Below are 20,522 nucleotides of genomic sequence, written 5' to 3'. Positions count from 1 at the left end.
CATTTCTGTCAAAGGAGTTATACTTCAATCATTTGGAGAGTTGGGATATTAATGGCATTGAAGTAACAAGTACTTGCTTGTCATTATTTCAACCATGTCAAGTCTTTCCTTCCTTCCACCCCCCCCCCCCCACCCCCCCTCAGACACTTTGATTTACTGACTGACTGGGGATGCTCCAGCATCGCGACGCTGCACTCTATCTGTGTCTCTCTGTGTGTGTGCCAGCGGGTTTGACGAAGGTAAGGAGAGAGAGGGAGCGGGCGAGACAAAGGCAGAGCAAGAGGAGAGAGAGAAAGGGAGCAAGAGAGTGAGAGCGAGTGAGAGACGTGCACACGCGCGCACACACACACACATACGGAGCGAGACGGGAGGAGAGAAGAGGAGTGGAGAGAATGCCTGGCGAAAGGGTGGCGCTTCCTCGCTTGCTGCTTCCAGGGCCTCTGTGAGACAGACACCATGGGCTGCATCGGCTCCCGGACCATCAGTAAGCAGACCCCATCTTTTTCCCATCTGCTTTTCCCCCAGTGACGAGAGAGATGGAGGAGGGTGGGAGTGGGGGAAGGGGGACTCTGGGGGGGGACTCTGAATTTCTCCTCTGAACCCGTAAGTACGTTTCTATGGAGACGTGTTGGTTAACGGGGCTCGGCAGCGTACGACTGAGGCTAGACAGAGAGGAGAGGTTTTTCTTTTGCATGGTGAATGCTGAATGTGGGGAATAGGGAGAAATGGCAAGGCGGTGGCGTGACAATGGAAGTGAAGGCAATTTCTAGTGGACTGGAATACGGGACGACTCGGTTGACATTTCAAATGTATATGCCTAATGGGCTGTACGACCATGTGCGCATGGAGATGCGTGCGTGTGTGTGTGTGTGTGTGTGTGTGAGAGAGAGAGATATACAGAGGGCTCTGAGGAGACAGAGAGAATGAAATATGACAGTAGAGGTTGTTTACAATGATGTCAGGGGAGACGTATTAAAGGAGAGAAATAGAGAGAGAGGGTGGAGAGAGAGAGAGAGGAGGAGGAGAGACAGAGAAAGGAATGATGTGAAATCCTGTTAGCAGTGTCTGCATGGTGTACTGTTGCACATATAAATGTTGATGAAGAGAGAAATAAAAGGGAAAGAGGGAAGCAGAGAGAAAGAGAGCAGACCTCTGAATTTCATGATGGATGAAGGGATCGGATCGAGGGAGGGATGGATGGATGGATGAAGGGAAAGTCATGAGGAAATGGACTTAGTTTGACTATGTGTGTGTGTGTGTGTGTGTGTGCGCACTCCCTCTTGTTAAACCGCCCTCCTGCCATGACTTAGAGCTAAGGTTAAGGCTAAGGCTGGCTGTGTGTGAGCAAATCGCAAACGTTCCCCTCTCCTCCGTCGGAGTGCGTCATGACCGGCGGGTAATCAATTGAAGCATGTGTGCAGCAGTGCATTACAGGTTAGGAGGTATACAACGGAGACACACACACACACACACACACAAACTCGGCTGGACTATGACCCGCATTGGTTGAGTCAGAACCGATGGCGGCAAACCCAGGTGTGAGCCTGGACGGGCTCCACATGTAGGTCAACGCTGCCAGTGGTTAATACAGCCGGCGTACCACCGTTGAGGTGTATGGCTCAAAAGAGCCTCGGTGCTGATCGTATCATGGAGCATGCTGGAGACTGAATGGAATTTCATGGTCTGTGGAACTGGTACGGTCCATCTGGCTGTGACATAGGCAGTGGATGATTTCACTGGAATCGATCCCGGGGTCCGACGGGATTGGATATTATGTAGTGTGTCGTACTGTCGATAGTGTAACGGAGATGAACTCAAGTGTGGTGTGTCGTTTGTTTGGGATTCGTCCGTAATGGAGAGTGATTGCCCTCTTTTATTAAACACTTCATCAAGCCTTGTCAGTTCCTTCCTGAAAACAAATGTGGAGGCTCGCGGTCGGAGATGAATGAAATAAATAATGGGATGGATGGAAATTTGACCTTTGATTGTCATTGAGCCTGTAGAGGATGTGTAGCACGTGTTTTGACCGTGGTGATGAAAGCCAGCCTGGCGTTTTAGAGACAAATGAGTGTGTGAAATCAAGCTAGGGAAGGTGTTAGTGTGGACGTAGCATTTGGAGCAGTAAACAACACTAGAATTTTCCCTGTTCGCTGTTTGGGAGTTTTCCCTCTGACAAGGTCTCTCTACAATATGTTTTAATACGAAAGTCAATGTAAAGTCCATTTCAAACAAAGATAAAATCCCTCAAGATTGATAAAGAAGTAGTTTCGTCAGGTCTCTCTCTCTCTCTCTCTCTCTCTCTCTCTCTCTCGCTCTCTCTCTGTCATGGATTCCAGCGAAATGCTGTAAAATGTGCTTTATAGAATACCATAGTGATACCAATAACAAGACATGGGCATTTAAGTGCATCTCATCACATTCAACTTGCCGTTTGTTATCATGTGTGAACTTAGGTTGACTCGCATCCAACAGCAACAGCCCATTGCTGAGAGCTCCATTGTTATAATAAGCATATATTGCTATATATAGCTTCTGGTATGGAGTGAGGTTGATGGATGCGAGTGGAGAAGAGATGCTTCAAGTACACATGGGTCAACAGCCCATCCCCATACAGTGTTTAGCTCCTCTGGGAAACATTCAGAGGAACCATGTTCCCCAGAGGAACCATGTTCCCCAGAGGAACCATGTTCCCCATGTTCCCCAGAGGAACCACGCCATGCCAACAAGACACCATGATCTGATTCTACTGTATTCGACTGTTTTGCCAGAGGTATTGTTCCGGTGAGTTGCGTCGAGTGCCGAACTTAGATATCATATGCCGTTATGTTCACAATAGATGGCGTTCATGATGAACGGTTGAACTGTATTTATTCCTAGACTCCCTTATTTTCTGGGAGGAGAAAACAGAGTTCTACAACTGTGTTTATTCAAGGTTGTCTTGGTTTGTTCTGTGGTTATATTGAAGGAAAATGGGCATTTCAATGTAAAACTCAGCAGGTTAACATACTTATTATAATGCTTCGTAACAGGCCTTATGAACTATGAACGAAAACGCAGTTCATTAAATAAATATATCCATGGCTTTTGAGAGATTCTACATTTGACCTAAACTTGAAAGGAATCGGTCAGTGGAAGTGGAAGCAATGAGAAATACAGCTGAGAAATTGAGGAATACCGTTCATTCCGTGTAGTGTTTTTCTGTGTGTAACCATGACATGTTTCCTGTGACCTTTTCCAAATATCCCTAGGCCTTCATCCATCACATATCTGTAATTGACTTAATTTGTCTTTCATGGGTGGTGAGACACTTAGCAAGCCTCAGTGGCATTGGCAGTATTGGACGCTGATGTCATGTTTTCTCTTCACTCTTCAAACAGAGTCCAATTACTGAAAGCCAATGGATGTAGGCAATTTGCATTTTTTATAGTTTGTTGTAACCCTTTTAACGCCGTAATGGTTCATTACAGTACATAAAATAATGAGTTAAAACCTGCATTTAAGGGTGAAATCATGTATTGGAAATATTGATGAATTAGCTGAAACTCTATGATGCACTGCATAGTTCAACATACAAGATACACTATGTATTATAATGAGGTACTGTATATTTTGAAGTACCAGATCAGGTCTGTAGGTTTTTTCAACAACAGAAAATAAGATGAGGAAAGTAGGCCTAATGTAATGCGGAAATGAAAAACAGCTAAGCCTACTCATAGTACCATTAAGTACAATGAAGAGGTGTTGTGTATTTATATTACTAGAATGTAAAGTATACAGTGTGAAACTGAACTACTAGTAAACAGACCAACTGGAACATGGAAATGACCATGTCAAGGCATGAATATATCAGGAGAGAAGCCAAGGTCTGCATTGAAAGGGTCTGTTTATGTATACTGAAGGTGTTGCTTTTTCAACTAGAAAAGTCAGTTAAGAACAAATACTTATTTAGAATAACAGCCTAGGAACAGTGGGTTGACTGCCTTGTTCAGGGGCAGAATTACATATTTTTACCTTGTCAGCTCGGGGATTTGATCTAGCAACCTTTTGGTTACTGGCCCAACGCTCTAACCACTAGGCTACCTGTCACCTGTATTTTCTTGTAAACTGAAGCTGTTAATGTTTCTAATTTGTACCTAAGGTGTTTATGTTTCTGTATACTGAAAGTATTTATGTTTCTGTATACTGAAAGTATTTATGTTTCTGTATACTGAAGGTGTTTCTGTTTCTGTATACTCAAAGTATTTATGTTTCTGTATACTGAAGGTGTTTATGTTTCTGTATACTGAAAGTATTTATGTTTTTGTATAGTGATGGTGTTTATGTTTCTCTATACTGAAAGTATTTCTGTTTCTGTATACTGAAGTGTTTATGTTTCTCTATACTGAAAGTATTTCTGTTTCTGTATACTGAAGGTGTTTCTGTTTCTGTATACTGAAAGTGTTTATGTTTATAAACTGTACTGAAAGTATTTATGTTTTTGTATACTGAAGGTGTTTATGTTTCTGTATACTGAAAGTGTTTATGTTTCTGTATACTGAAGATGTTTATGTTGCTGTATACTGAAAGTATTTCTGTTTCTGTATACTGAAAGTGTTTATGTTTATAAACTGTACAGAAAGTATTTCTGTTTCTGTATACTGAAGATGTTTATGTTTCTGTATACTGAAAGTGTTTATGTTTCTGTATACTGAAGATGTTTATGTTGCTGTATACTGAAAGTATTTTTGTTTCTGTATACTAAAAGTGTTTATATTTCAGTATACTGAAAGTATTTCTGTTTCTGTATACTGAAAGTGTTTATGTTTATAAACTGTACAGAAAGTATTTCTGTTTCTGTATACTGAAGATGTTTATGTTTCTGTATACTGAAAGTGTTTATGTTTCTGTATACTGAAGATGTTTATGTTGCTGTATACTGAAAGTATTTTTGTTTCTGTATACTGAAAGTGTTTATATTTCAGTATACTGAAAGTATTTCTGTTTCTGTATACTGAAAGTGTTTATGTTTCTGTATACTGAAAGTGTTTATGTTTATAAACTGTACTGAATGTATTTATGTTTCTGTATACTGAAGGTGTTTATGTTTCTGAATGCTGAAGATGTTTATGTTGCTGTATACTGAAAGTATTTCTGTTTCTGTATACTGAAAGTGTTTATATTTCAGTATACTGAAAGTATTTCTGTATACTGAAAGTGTTTATGTTTCTGCATACTGAAAGTGTTCATGTTTATGTATACTGAAAGTGTTTATGTTTCTGTATACTGAAAGTATTTATGTATCTGTATACTGAAAGTATTTATGTTAAAGTATTTATGTTTCTGTATACTGAAGGTGTTAATGTTTCTGTATACTGAAAGTATTTATGTTTTTATATACTGAAAGTATTTATGTTTCTGTATACTGAAAGTATTTATGTATCTGTATAGTGAAAGTATTTATGTTAAAGTATTTATGTTTCTGTATACTGAAGGTGTTTATGTTTCTGTATACTGAAAGTGTTTATGTTTCTAATCTGTACTGAAAGTGTGTGTTCATGTGATTGGTGAAACTGTCACTTTCTTACATAGGTCTCCTTCAATTACCCATAAACAAACACACTTCTCAACAGTCTGTTGAAGCCTGCTGTAGCTTGTTGTGCACTATTTAGCATCACTCAGATTGTTTGTTATTCAGTTATATTGAGTGTCTTAGAGATATTGCATTACACAGGAATGCCCCCCCAATATTGATTTCATTAAAAGTGCTGACAGACTGACTGACGGATGCTCTGTATTGAGCGGAGTACACTTGCTGTGTCTCTCACACACACCGCATGGCTGATGATGGGAGTTGACTGACGACTCGCAAGGCGACGGACATGGGGCCAAGGTGACTGGTTGGTGTAGTTTGCTTGACAGGTGGTCACGGTTGAGCTGCTACTGACCTTTAGTGTGGAAGACTGCTAGTGGGCATAGGTGAACAGGGGAGAGAGAGGGGCTCGGAGAGAGAGGGAAGAGGATGGGAGGAAGGAATTTGGGAGAGAGAGAAGAGTAAAGGTGGAATGGAGAAAAGAAGGTAGAGAGAAGCATGGGTTGTGCTATAGATGGACATCAGTGGCTTAGGGTGGCTAAGTGTTAACTTCATCTCTGAGACGTACCATTTCAATTAGTAGCATGTTGTTTTGGTCGTTTAATATCCAGTGATTTTTCAGCCATTAATAGTTTGGAATCGTTTTTTTTACCTCGTAGATACCCACTGGGAACACCGTGGTTGAATCAACGTTGTTTTCACGTCATTTTAATGAAATTACATTGAACCAACATGGAATAGATGTTGCATTGATTTCTGTGGCCAGTGGGTATGTATTTTGGGTCTCATGCTTTTGTAAATTAGGTTGACAGTATTTGTGGTATCTCAACAGTTTTTTTTATCAAAACAATGTAGCGGTGTCCCGCTAGAACGCCCTTCGGCACTGTTACTGGAGCTGAGGTGAGTCAGACTTTGCCCTTCACCCTGAATCAGTGTCAGGACGCACGTCAACCACTGCGTTTCACCACCAAGACGCCCCACTCGGCCCCAAGCGATCGCAAAAGACAGATGATGATGGTCCCAAACATTTCAGACCACGAGATCTGTCAGGAGTGATCGCGGCAGTGTCCGACGATGCTCCCTTCCCCCGCCTATTGCTTTGACGGCCCTCGCGGTTTCTGGCTTCCGCTCGGTTGGTCACAGTAGGATAAATGCTCCGTAACGGAACTCGCTCAGTGCAGCGCGAGTGGCGAGCCCCTGCTATTTCGCCCACTTTGTGAACATAGTCCTACCCTTCCCCAGCCCACACAATTGGTCGGAACAAAGCTTTTCCCCCACCTTTGTAATTGTACAGTTGTATCATAAGACTCCTGTGACGGTTGAGACCTTACCTCTCCTCTCAAAAAGTTCAATATCTGACTCTGTTTTTGTTCAACAATGAATGCGGGAAAGAAAATTCTCTGCAACGAGACAAATTCTACATCAAAGTGGAGGAGGCTTAGTTCTCTATAAGGTCAAGAGGTATGTCTGTCTAGTTTACTCCAAGCTGTTAGATGACAGCTGTTTACTCCAAGCTGTTGAAGACCTCTTGACAGGCCAGGGAGACAAGTGTGGGGTTAAGATGAGTGTGTTTGGGCCTGTTTTTTATTTGCATGTTTTACAGATGGATAGACCTTACACATGAGGTGGTGAGATGTGGCAAAAACAAATGATGGCTTATCAACTGTGGACACAATTCACAATTCAGTGTTAAAATAATCTATGTGAAGACTATTTTAACACCAACAATAAAACATTCACCAACTTTTCATTCCATTGGTTAAGATGCAGGCTTGATAACATACTATAAAACTCACTGATACCATTAAAATATTGGTCTACTGGAACGCCCCATCCTCCTCCTCGTAGCTTTGTCCTTTTTATCTCTGCCCCATCTCAGTAAACCCTCCGTTTTTTCCCTCCATGTCCTCCTTTCTGGTTTTTCTTCGAGTGCCACCATCTGTTCCTCACCCTCATTTCCCCTCGGTTATCTTGGAGTTCCATCAGCTGTAGAGGTCTCTGGTGTGTGAATGTCTGATGGAGGAAAATGGCCTCCAGGTTCCCCTGGGTTGTCAACTCAGCTGTAGTTAAAGAGAGGAGAAGTGTTTTAATTCAGGTCTTAGAACTCAATTTGACTTTCTTTTATGTTGGATCTTGTTTATAAAAAGGACACTTTCAAGTGTTAAAAGGGTTCACATTCAGACGGGGCCCTTAGATAGTCATGAAGACGTGTTTCAATTCAGAACTCCCCTTTTATGATGGATACTCTTCCTTTATGTGTGTTGCCCTTTTAATGACACTTTAACTGTTAAAAATATTAAAGTGAGATGTTAGGATATAAAACATTACAGACAAGTGTTTTAAGGATTTTTAATTCAACTAATGACTTTTTTCAGCTTATTTCTGTGTGGAGAAGAGGGCACGCAATGCAGTGTCAATTTACAGTATGTGCCAATATAATATTACTTTACTGTATTTTCTGTATTTTGGGTATAATAATATAATATGTCTTACTAATAGTTTAATACTAAATGAAAAATAAACAGTTTTTCAATGCATGATTTAGTAGGCCTACTATCAAATGCATCCTAATGACAAAGCAGTTGTAATACCACACAAAGCTGTCGTTCGAGACCTTTGTGAACACAATCAGCAGAGGAATCTAAAGATCCTGGCCAATAATGACATACTAGTTTTTCCCAAATATGCTAACAGCCGATGCAAATAATAATACAATGTTAGTGCTTTGTGTGAACGTCAGCGTAAATGTTCGCGAGTGCTATCAGCTCTACTCAGTAAAGGTTGCATAAGGTTGGCTTCATGTTTTTCTTTCTGTTTTCTTCTTTGTTTCTTTTCTAGCAGCGGACGCTGTTCCTGTACGGAAAGTTGGGGAGCAGGTATGGATGACATTTCAATGTACGTTTTATCCCCCTGAAGTGAAATATCACTTGTCTGGTTTTTACACCATTCCAGCTCTACCCTCGAGTGCATTTCTTCTTTATGTCCAATGGATCCTTGAGCCAAGATGGCCATTGAGGAAAAGTGTAGTTTCATGTTTTTAAAAAAAATATCTAGTAGTGAAACTGAGCGTGTCTCGCTCACACTGCCCCCTATACTGAGAGGGCAATGATATAATGTTGCTCAGAGATGGTTTATATTGAATTTCTCACAAAGGCCACTGGAGCAGGTCTCGAGAGCCCAAACCATTATGTACTATATATAATCTCCCACTCCAGGGACATAGCATACGATCCATCTCTCTGCTTTACCACTGTTGCTGTTTTGTTTCTCTCTTTAAAAGAGGCTACAAGGCTCAATTGCAATACACAGTGGAGTCTTTTCAAACAGCACAAAGACCCTACACAATGACAACCAACAAGACCACCGCAGATGTTTAAACATGAATAGAGCGTGTAGGCTACATATTCTACTATACTTAATATGCTCTTTGAATATGTTTTACGGGACCCCCATCCCCATTTCTGTTAGATGTCTGACAAGCAACAATAAAACATTTTTCACCCCATATAGTTCTGGATATGATGGATGGATATGGATTGGCCAGGGGCCACCTATTTTTCGGAATTCTGTCAACACAGCAGTGGCAGCTGAGCTGAGGTAGATGCAGCCTCGTAACACATACGGTTAGAGAGACAGTGTGCACTCCTCTGGACTGGCCAGAGCTTGATGGCAACAACAAGACCACTGATGTCTGATTGGCCGATTGAGACAAAAGTGTTTCACCAGGGGAAACCTGTTCGCAGAAATCACTGGGCCTGTTGCTAGGAAGAAGAAGCTCCAAGGACACTGACACCATGCTGCTCTTGCTCGCCCTTCCTGTTAATGCACATTTTAACCATGATAAATCATTTCTAGTGACGAACCCCACACCGCAAGCCCTCATAAATAAAGAGCAAGCACTGACCACGGTCACTTTTTTCGGTGAATAATTCAACATTTTGTGGGATTCTTTTAATCCATCCCAACTAAAGCAGAAATTCTCTGGGCGGCTAGCTTGGACTTCATGGGGCTTGCTTAATCACTGTGACAACTCATGAGGTGTTTTGTGAGTTTTACTATTGAAGATCAACTTGCTGTTGCAATGCATATTCCTATAGAAACGTCTACTTCTGCTCCTCCCCTCCGGCGTGCAACGTTGCCGGAATACTAACCACCAGTCCTGGGACTCATCATTATGATTCACACCTGGACCTCATTACCTCCCCTTTATAGGTCCCTTCCTTTTGTTCATTCCTCAGTTGGTATTGATCCTGTGTTCATGCTATTTTGCTTCTGTTACACTGTCTCGTTTTTTATTTTACTCGGCAAGTCAGTTAAGAACAAATTCTTTTTTTACAATGACAGCATACCAGGGGACAGTGAGTTAACAGCCTTGTTCAGGGGCAGAACAACAGATTTTTACTTTGTCAGCTCGGGGGTCCGATCCAGCAACCTTTCAGTTATTGGCCCAACGCTCTAACCACTAGGTTACCTGTCTGCCATTTTATGTTTGTTGTTTCACTTGATGCAATGCTTGGACATCACATCCTTGACAGCTGTTTGTGATGCAGACAGAAGCAGCAGTACTCAACATCTTCCAAGGCCAGCCTTGTTCTTTCTGACAAAATGCAATGGCCAATGGGCATACTCCAGTTGGGCCACTTAACTGCCACAGAAGTTGCAGTTTCCCCTGGCAACTAGGTCCGAGTTGACTTCAAGCCTTTCCTTGTTATCATAACAATGGAGTATGATAGGCCTGATGATGGGTCAGGTTCTACAATTTTATGTCTAGTGTATACTCCCGGTCGGTATTAGATAGAACATCGCGGCCACACCTGCCTTGGGGGGAAGCAACCCATGGTTAACTTCTTTACTCCATTGGCTCACAGAAAAAACTTCACATTTTTCAAGCACAGTTTTCTTGTTGTCTGCTTGTTTTAGCCAATTACAAAACTACATTTAAGAAAAGCACAACATGTCTAAATATATCTTTTCAACACTGCCTGCTCCTGAGCGTTCTCACTACTTAGAAAAATGTAATATTATAGGGCTTCCCTCATGCCCATTTTTATGAGGGCGCTAGCAGCCACTTGAGTGCTAGCTAGCTACCGGCCCGAACATTAAGCTAGCCAAGACCAACAACACAAACATACAGACTATACTAAATGAGATAAATGTCTTATCTGTGACAAAAATGTTTCCCACACACATAGCTGCGTGTAGCCTACTTGGACACCGGGTTCCCACAATTTCCCACTCTCCCACGCCAAATAGCCTGAAGCTACAGGGCTCTTCTCGCAGGGTCTAATTCCCTATGTTGGAGCATTTTGAACCGTAGGTCGGGATTTTTGACCTGATTAAGCTATCTTTCTGCATGTTTTTATTTCTGTATACCTAAAAATCAACAAGGAAGTTAGCTCTTTTACAATGGGAGTCAATGGAAAACACTATTTGTTTCCCCCAATTTGGGGGTGTGGTCAAGGGTAATTTCTTCTTATGAAGTGAATATCGACTCAGAGTATTGTAGGAGAATGACCTCACACGGGGCACCATTTTATGTAGGTATTTTCCTCACAAGGGGCCCCATTTATGTAATGGATTGTCCTATTTATAAGGATGTGTTATGATACTATAAGATATTATTCAATTAGGAATAATGAGTTGTATCCTATTATTGCGAGGGAAGCACTACAAACACAAACACTGACATCAATGGCAATAAAACAGTACTTTTTCTCTTTCGGTTTCCAAAGCCTATGGTCAAGCTGATGTGAGAGAATCTATTCACACACAGACAGTGAATTCTCATCTCTTCTATCCTCAATTGATCAGTATTTCAATCGTCCACCCGCCCGCATCATTCAAATCTCTCTTGCACTTTTTGTATTCCATCTTCTTTACTCAGACGCTTTCTCTTCCTCCCGCCACCCAAGTCTTTACTACTTTACGACTACTGGTTTCATCCTGTGTATCTTTTACACACCTTATTTGTCAGTTTTGTTGTTGTTGTTGTATGTGTACTTCTTTTAATCCTATCCCCTCTCTGTTGCGTTCCCTTTTCCTGGCTCCTCTACAAACATACCTATATCTCTCCTGGCTTTCTTCCTCTCCCTCCTTCTCTCTCTCAGCATGGGCGTGCCGAGTTTTCCTGGGAAGGAATCAATGTAAGTCCTGTGCTAATCTCGTCCTCTTCTTCCTCCGTTCCGCCACGTAGTTTGGCTCTCTCTGTCTGTAGATAAGCCAACGTTTTTTTCCTTCAGTCTCTCCTCCTCCCACCTCCCTCCCTCTTTCCCCATCTCTCTATCTTAGCGCTGCTGCTAATCTACTGTACTGCCTGTGTTACATAGTATCTCAGGCTGGGAGATAACAAGCCTCATCTACAGTAGCTAACACTAGCTGCTAGCATGATGCTCCTTTATGTATCAATCATATGAATCACAGGCCCTACAGGTACAGTACACTGACTGCACAGTGAACTACTACACTACTGTTCTGACTATCGCTGGTTTAACCAAAGTGCTGATATGATTTGTGATGTGTTGGGTAATGTATCTTTTGCTTAATATGGTGGTAGTTGTATTTGATCATTTGTTAAGTAGGATTTTCCCCTATTTTATTTTATTTTATCGCATATCTAATCCTCAACCAACAATATTGTTTTACCCCCTCACAACAATTGGTCATTCCTCTCCCTTTTCCCCTCTACAATTATTTGTGTATTTATTTATTTTCTCCCCTCATCCCTTTCTACAGCTCTCTATGGAGGACACTTCCTCCATCCTGCCTCGTCTGAAGAGGAACTCCAACGCCTACGGGATTGGTGCTCTGGCTAAGTCCTCACTGACAGGTGTGTCAGGTGTGTGTCTGTCCTGGTAGATGGTAAACCAGCCCCATGTTGGCTCCAGACAGGAAGAGGAGATGGAGCCAACATGGTCGCCCCTGTGGGTGCCCTTCCTGTTTCACTTCCTGCCCCCCCATTGATACCTAATGCACACATCAATGGCCGGTTATGGGCAATTGATGGAATCCAATCAGATTATTTTTTTTAAATACAAGTTTTAAAATAAGTGCAGAAACCACAATGCAACTCCACAGGCATGCTGGGAAATGTAGTGTTTTGTAGTGTGGTATTTGTGGTGGTGATTGTGATTGTTTATTGTGGTGGCAAGGCAGTTTTATGGCTCTGTGCTTGTTTGTGCACAGACCCATACAACTGTGTTGTGGTCGTGTCTGGTGAAGTTGAAGTACATTTGATTGATATCGTGTTTGTGTTTAACAGTCATATTATATCGACCTTGGAATAATAAAGACCCCAAAACCACTTTCCTTACCCTCAAAATAACTTTGCATAACGTTGAATACAAATCTACAATGAATATTCTTTTATGAATGACATTTGCATTTTATGAGAACAACACTATTTTTTAACTCCACTTGAAATAAATCAGCAAGGCTTCATTCATCCCAGCGTATTTGCTATTGCCCAATGGATTCAGTTCACACTCAATTGATTTAATTCGATTTTTATTGTTACCCCTTACTCTGAATGAATACATCCTTTGTTATCGTCAGATATTTGCACTTTAATTAAGGATTTGCATTGGGGCCTTTTGAGAATTATGTTTAAAGCAAAGATAACTTTTTTCACATTTTAATTACAAACAAATGCTTAAAGTCTAATGAATCTCATCTTCTTGATTAATTTGATGAGTAAAGACTCAGAATATTAATGTCGCAAAATGAGTTCTGTATTTCACCCTTGTTTGCTCACCACAGACGACTGAAAAATGGATCATGTCAACAAGCCTTGACGAATAAATAGACAGCTTCTAATAATGCTGTAAGCCCCATCTACACTCCCTTCAATCTCCAACCATCTATAGCTCCTGAGAGACATGCATGAAAGAGGAAGAAGCCATTTTGTACCGAATTCATATTTGGCTACAGTACCATTGCCTCCCAGAAAGAACACACAAGCCATTAAGCATTTTCCACAGTTCCCAGCCCATTTCACTTCCTGAGCCCAAATCCATTGTAGGAGGTGACATATTCACAAATTGAATGTGTTGTGAAACAGTGTTTTCCCCCCTCTATTCTTTATTTAGGTGTGTCCCGTTCCATGAAGGATAAAGTAACTAAGCCCACTGCCATGGCCTCGGGCAAAGTGGCTCACATGATCGAATGGCAGAGCTGGAACACACCATCCACTGGGACTGAAGGGGCTGTGGTCACCAAAATCCCAACCTCGCAACGTGAGAAGGAGAGGCGGATGGAGAGCGAAATGTACAGTGAACTCAGTGAAGGAGAAAAGGAGGCCCGCTTCACTGCAGGTAAGAGTAAACATAAGAACCAATTACAATTTAACAAATCAATACGTCAATAAATTAGATTTGGGACCATGTATTCTATTGTTGTTTACAAAGTCTCTCCCCTTGCTTCTCCCAGGATTAATGGCACAATTTGCCTTATCGGAGGCTACTTTGCTGGGCTGGAGATCTATGGAGGAAGATGGCATTTGTGCTGGCTCCAAACAAGGCAGTGTGGCACACCTCAGTGAGACCAACCAGGAGAGCATCACCAGCAGAGGTACAGGACTACAAACATGGCCACAACTCACTACAAATAGGGCAGCCATTTTATTAGACTGTCACGGGAATTAAGTTATCAATGTTCTTAAACCGAACTTCAATGAAACTACTCAGTCTGCCCCCCAGAGTGGGTAAGATTCTGGTTGAATGAAGAAGACGGATAACCAGCCTACAAGGGTCAAAACGTTTATTTATGAGAGCTCTGAAAATCCTTACAATGTACAAAGCCTTTTATATTAACACACACACACACACACACACACACACACACACACACACACACACACACACACACACACACACACACACACACATACACACACACAAACTTACATCAGTAGAGAACTCCACCCCGCTTTAGGTGGCTGTATTTTTCCACAGTACACATACATTCCTTATCAAACCTTGCCACCTGTCTTCTAATCTCCTGCCAACTAGCCATTCCCAGGCCGTTGTTTCTCTCCCTAACTTAGGGAGGCATCTTCTCCTGTTCCTTTCCCAAGGTCGTCTTATCAACTCTGCCCTGCTCATTTTGAAGTGGTAACAGTGTCTTAGTTTTAAACAGTCTACTCACCCAGAGCCATAACCTTTATAATTTCTAATACATTTCAACAGGTTATATGGTTTCTGAGTGAAATCATTTAGTCAAACCTTTAATCATATAATTTCCATTACAATCCACCCGATTGGCTAAATATTTCACATACACTATAACACATCTATTTTTATTGGATTCAGAAATTTCACACAAAATCAAACTAATTCAGGACATCAAAGAAAACAAATGCATATACTGTCAACACATACTTTTCGATGACTGTTCTAAGCCTCCAATCATAACTCTTCGGATTAGGATTTTTCGTTATGACCTTTATTTAAAGAAACAGTCTTCCTAAACGTTAAAGATGGTCTCATCTAACATGGGCTCCTCGTAATTGAATGAATCCTCCACCAGGCTCGGCGGTAGGTATTTGTCGTCCCACTGGTCTGAACTTGGACTCGGTCCGTATCTCACCATCTGCTCCGTTATAAATCTTTCCAGAGCCCTGGAAATGAGACCTCTCACACACGGGACCAAACAACAACCACACAATACGAACACACTCATACAGGTGAAAGCAGCCCACACCACAGTGATTACAACACTGATCCGTCTGGAGCTGTGTTTATTAAAAAAATAACCGTACAGCAATGAACCCCACTCATTCTACATACCCCGCCCCTTTCTGCCAATAACATACCGAGAGTCAGTCTATTTTACCAGGTCATGAGGGAGGTGGCGGATAATTGGTCAGAGAACCTCTTTACTGCATCCCCGGTTTCATTCATGAATCTCTGTTGATTGTAAAATATGTCATTAATCCAATCCACATTTTTATTTATTGTCAACCACCAAAATAATGTAGTGTGAAAGCCTTCACATATTTGAGTCATAGCTTTGTATTCATCTGGAACTTCCCTGAGGATGCCAATAGCATCCATCTAGACAAAGCTACTCCCATCCTGGTCAAAACTCCTCCTGTGCCTACTTTAGCCTCCTATAACTGGTCTCTGATGACTAATTCGAACTGGTTGGACCAATAACCCCAGGGTGCAAGTTCCTAACCAGCCTTTGTGGTCATTTCTGTCGTATGCGTCCTTTGCTGGTACTAGCCCACCCTACATCAGTTATAGGTGCGATGAGGTTAAGAATTTTCTCCTGTACTTCTAAACCTAACTCAGTCACATTAAAGACTACCTTTCAGGCATTAAATTCATCTAAGTTCTCGGTGCCATTTTTGTATCTATAACACTGGTACTCATCAGGAATTAAAGTGAACCGAGGTGGGTTGGCTGAGTACTTCATCCCTGTAAAGTTATTTGCTTTCCTCGGGAATTGTTTAATGTTTACCTTAAATTCTACATCTTGATCTTCTTTGGCTCCTTATTCTGTACGTCACTCATCAGTGTATTATATAGTTTATCTTTTCATTCTTACAAACGACAACAGTGTCGTATGATTAGTACCGGAAGGTGGTGAATCTGGATATATCAGAAAGGTTACCAAGACTATGATGCAGCTCAGAGTCTCTACTCTTCCCAAAAACCACCAACCCTCTCCTGCCCTTAGTCGGTCTGCTAGGTACCACCCCATACTCACACCTCTAGGAGCACACACAGTGATGAACGGTCGGGATAGGAAATCTTCGTTAAGGAGGTATCCCCGGACCCTGTTGGTACTCGGTTCTTCTCCTAACTCTGTGTGTGATCAGCAGTGCTCATATGTGTACATACCTTCTTGCAGTGGATAACATGGACCCAAGTGACTCTCTCAGCTTTTCTAATGGCAAAGGCAGTGGTTTAACAGAACCTGGTATGGGCCTTCCCAACGGGGCTGCTTCCAGTCTTTTCTCCTCAGGGACTGGATCCACAGCCAGTCTCCTGGTTGTACTGAGTGAATCACCTTCTCCTGTAATTCACCTGTTGGACACAAAATCTTGGACATACGGGTTTGGTTAACAAACAGTCTTCTCATGTGCTCTGCTAGTATTTCTTTGACTTCTATGTCTACCTGTTTTGGTCTCTCTAACTCTGACATTTTATTTGTTCTACTTGATTAGCTAAAATGTCATCCATCATTTAAAGAGATAGATCCTAGTAAACCAACTCTAGGGATAATATCTTGACCTAATATTTTAGCTACCATAATCATGTCCACCAAGTAAGTTGGGAACGCTTCTACCCATTTGCTATACTTATCTATTATTGTTAAACTCCCCTTCTTCCCCTCTCTTCGGAGTAGTTCAATATAGTCCATTTCCAAAAGTTGGAGTGGATATTCTACAAGTAATTATCCTCTTTGCCATTAAGCAGTTATCCTCTAGGCCCTTAAGTGATACTGACTTTAAGGAAATTTGTAGAACTGATAATCTAGAGATATGTCATCCGCCCGTGCACGGTTTCGGTGTCTCCCTGGACCGACAGAAGCGGATATTGAGTTCCGCGCTCGAAGGACCAAATTGTTACGGCAATTAAGTTATCAATGTTCTTAAACCGAACTTCAATGAAACTACTCAGTCTGCCCCCCAGAGTGGGTAAGATTCTGGTTGAATGAAGAAGACGGATAACCAGCCTACAAGGGTCAAAACGTTTATTTATGAGAGCTCTGAAATCCTTACAATGTACAAAGCCTTTTATATTAACACACACACACACACACACACACACACACACACACACACACACACACACACACACACACACACACACACACACACACACACACACACACACACACACACACACACACACACAAACTTACATCAGTAGAGAACTCCACCCCGCTTTAGGTGGCTGTATTTTTCCACAGTACACATACATTCCTTATCAAACCATGCCACCTGTCTTCTAATCTCCTGCCAACTAGCCATTCCCAGGCCATTGTTTCTCTCCCTAACTTAGGGAGGCATCTTCTCCTGTTCCTTTCCCAAGGTCGTCTTATCAACTCTGCCCTGCTCATTTTGAAGTGGTAACAGTGTCTTAGTTTTAAACAGTCTACTCACCCAGAGCCATAACCTTTATAATTTCTAATACATTTCAACAGGTTATATGGTTTCTGAGTGAAATCATTTAGTCAAACCTTTAATCATATAATTTCCATTACATAGACCTTTCGTTTTTAAAGTGCTAACTAAATCTCAATGAACAACACTCACTGAATCTGTTCATCCAATGCCATAGTGCTTTGTTGTGAAATTGAGAAGGATGTACAGGCAACATTTGGTAGAATAGCATTTAAAGCTGAGATTCGCAACAGCGACACTGGCCGCCCCAGGAGCATTTGTTAATGTTTTTTGTTGTTGTTGAGGAAATGAGCATCCAGCATCGTGGTAAAAAAATAAATCGTAGTACATACTTTGTTATTCTATCGTGCGTGCAATGGTGTGCAATGATGTCCGAGGGGAAGAGACAGTGTTCATTGTTTGAAGTAACACATTTGTTGTTGTAATCTTGCAAAATGGACATAGCAGGTTCACCGCTATGGATTCCAGCTTTAATGAATCAATAAAGACAAAAATGTATACTAAATTAAGCATATACTTCTACACAACAATTTTAGTTCCAAATGCAAAACCACATAACTTAGCTCTTATTTAGTTGTGAAGAGGGATCATAATTAACTTGTGAGCTCCACATCCACTCTGCACTGGACTGTGCTGCTTCATATTTTACTGTAGAAGGCTTCCAGCCACTTTGATTGAGCTTATTTACTCCGGTTTGATTGATGTCCTTTCCACTTCATTTGACAGGCCAGCTTGAGGTGCATCAGGGCTACATGAAGAAATGTTGCGGAGAAACTCAAAATGGCAGCTGTGGCCCTGGTGTGTTTGGTTGGGTAGTGTTGTGTTGTAACAGAAAACCCTGGGGGAGCTTGTAGGTTAACACAAGGACTTAGCCTTGCTCTCATTAACAGCACCATACGGGCCTATTCTCTGCTATTATCAAGTCAGAGACCAAATCAAATCTGCTTAGAATAGACATTGCAATAACTAAGGCACAGTTTGCTCATCGTCAAGCGAGCTTTAATTTTCACCTTTAGACATGTTGAGCTTTAAATAAGTTGCCAGTGTATTTCTTGTTGAAATGGTGATACTGCTGTAAATATCTTCTGATATCTGGTGATACCGCTGCTTCAAGGGCCTTTGCTGTAAAGGTAAAATAAGGGTTAAATAAAATAAAAATGAACTCTGTGATACATCAAAAATCTGCTTTGTGCTCTGAGATTACAGGACACACTGAGTATACAAAACACCTTCCTAATATTGAGTTGCACCGCCTTTTGCCCTCAGAACAGCCTCAATTCGTCGGGGCATGGACTCTACAAGGTGTCAACATAGATTCTGGCCAATGTTGTCTCCAATGCGTCCCACAGTTGTGTTAAGTTGACTGGATGGCCTTTGGGTGGTGGACCATTCTTGATACACACGGGAAACTGTTGAGTGTGAAAAACCCAGCAGCGTTGCAGTTCTTGACATACTCAAACCGGTGCACCTGGCACCTACTAAAATGTCCTCGTTCAAAAGCAATTCAATATTTTGTCTTGCCCGTTCACCCTCTGAATGGAACACATACACAATCCATGTCTCAATTGTCACAAGGCTTAAAAATCCTTCTTTAACCTGTCTCCTCCCCTTGATCTACACTGATTGAAGTGGATTTAACAACTGACATCAATAAGGGATCATAGCTTTCACCTGGATTCACCTGGTCAGTCTATGTCATGGAAAGAGCAGATGTCCTTAACGTTTTGTACACTCAGTGTATATCTTGTATGTAATCCAAAATGTAAACATATACTTCTCCCTTCATCCTTTCCTAACACAACAGACCAGGCGATGCATCACTCCTCAGCCGACGTGTGGCCCAACACCTACGTAGCCCAGGGCCTCTACTGCCTTTCCTCCTCCGACGCCTGGGAGCCAATTAGCAACGATCCCTCGGGCGTGGCCTCGCCAGCCGCGTACATCATGGCGGGTGGGGGAGGAGGGACGCCCGGTGAGGGCTACGGTGAGGTGGACAATGTGGGGGGCTACATCCAGCAGCAGCAGCCCCAACAGCTCACCCTGCAGCAGCAGAGCCAGCTGCAGCTCCAGCAGTTGCAGCAGATCCAGCTGTACCAGCACCAGCAGCTAATGCTCTACCAACAGCAACAGGTGAGACAGACTGGACTGGACTGCCTCGTAGATCACTGTCGCCTGGTGGAGTTAGTGCTTCAGTGTCCTTGAGCTGTTCATGTCTATTGCTGTTCTGTATTATGTCATTCTGTATCATGTTTCATGTTTTGTGTGGACCCCAGGAAGAGCAGCCGCTGCTTTTGCAACAGCCAATGGGGATCCTAATGAAATACAAATACAATACAACATGGAACTGTCTGACAACCATTGTAAGACAGCTGTATGTTAGCAGTTTGGTGAGACACTAGTGTTATTAGCAGTTGTGATTTTAACATGTAGATCTCAAACTCAAATAAATATAATTAGATGTATGCCAGCAAAGCCACTACACAACACAACACTGAACAATACATTAATTGGACTATAATGGTGACAAACGGTGCCCACAAACTATTATGGCCTACACAAAGCTGTCCCAACAGCAGAGTCCCAACACCTTACCACTGCTACACCTGGCTATCAGCGGAGCCTTGTCTTGTAGCGAAACAGTTCATTCAGCCTCATTTACCGCCTTTAAAAAAAACATAGCTGATATGGCTGACTTGCTTAAACAAATGTGGTTTCTACTGACAATTGAGACGTACAAACGATGGCATAAGGGGATGACGAGTGGATAAGAGGCAATCCGTAATTTCGACTAAGACATTAATGAGTGAGCTAGGACAGACATAG

The 20,522-nt window shown here is 41.9% G+C and overlaps 1 protein-coding gene across 9 annotated transcripts in view; it reads left to right on the top strand.

Moving 5' to 3' along the window:
* The first annotated feature begins 314 nt into the window (after positions 1-314).
* The window catches only part of LOC115173504 (protein FAM131B), a 28,628-nt gene continuing 8,420 nt past the window's right edge, over positions 315-20,522 (top strand). Inside the window, exons 1-8 of one of the 9 annotated variants that reach the window (XM_029731641.1) lie at positions 315-484; positions 7,945-7,992; positions 8,408-8,445; positions 11,677-11,712; positions 12,302-12,395; positions 13,654-13,878; positions 13,994-14,134; positions 19,504-19,829. In XM_029731641.1, the coding sequence (XP_029587501.1) occupies positions 457-484; positions 7,945-7,992; positions 8,408-8,445; positions 11,677-11,712; positions 12,302-12,395; positions 13,654-13,878; positions 13,994-14,134; positions 19,504-19,829 (936 nt within the window). In that variant the 5' untranslated portion in view covers positions 315-456. Of the gene's footprint in view, positions 485-5,955; positions 6,339-7,944; positions 7,993-8,407; positions 8,465-11,676; positions 11,713-12,301; positions 12,405-13,653; positions 13,879-13,993; positions 14,135-19,503; positions 19,830-20,522 lie in introns of those variants that run through there. The other 8 variants (XM_029731640.1, XM_029731644.1, XM_029731643.1 and 5 more) reach the window with 8 other exon arrangements.

The sequence above is a fragment of the Salmo trutta genome, chromosome 34 (assembly GCF_901001165.1).
Source record: "Salmo trutta chromosome 34, fSalTru1.1, whole genome shotgun sequence".
NCBI classification, from domain to species: domain Eukaryota; kingdom Metazoa; phylum Chordata; class Actinopteri; order Salmoniformes; family Salmonidae; genus Salmo; species Salmo trutta.
The sequence above is the reverse complement of the archived record's forward strand: the minus strand, read 5'-3'. Positions and strand labels throughout refer to the sequence as shown.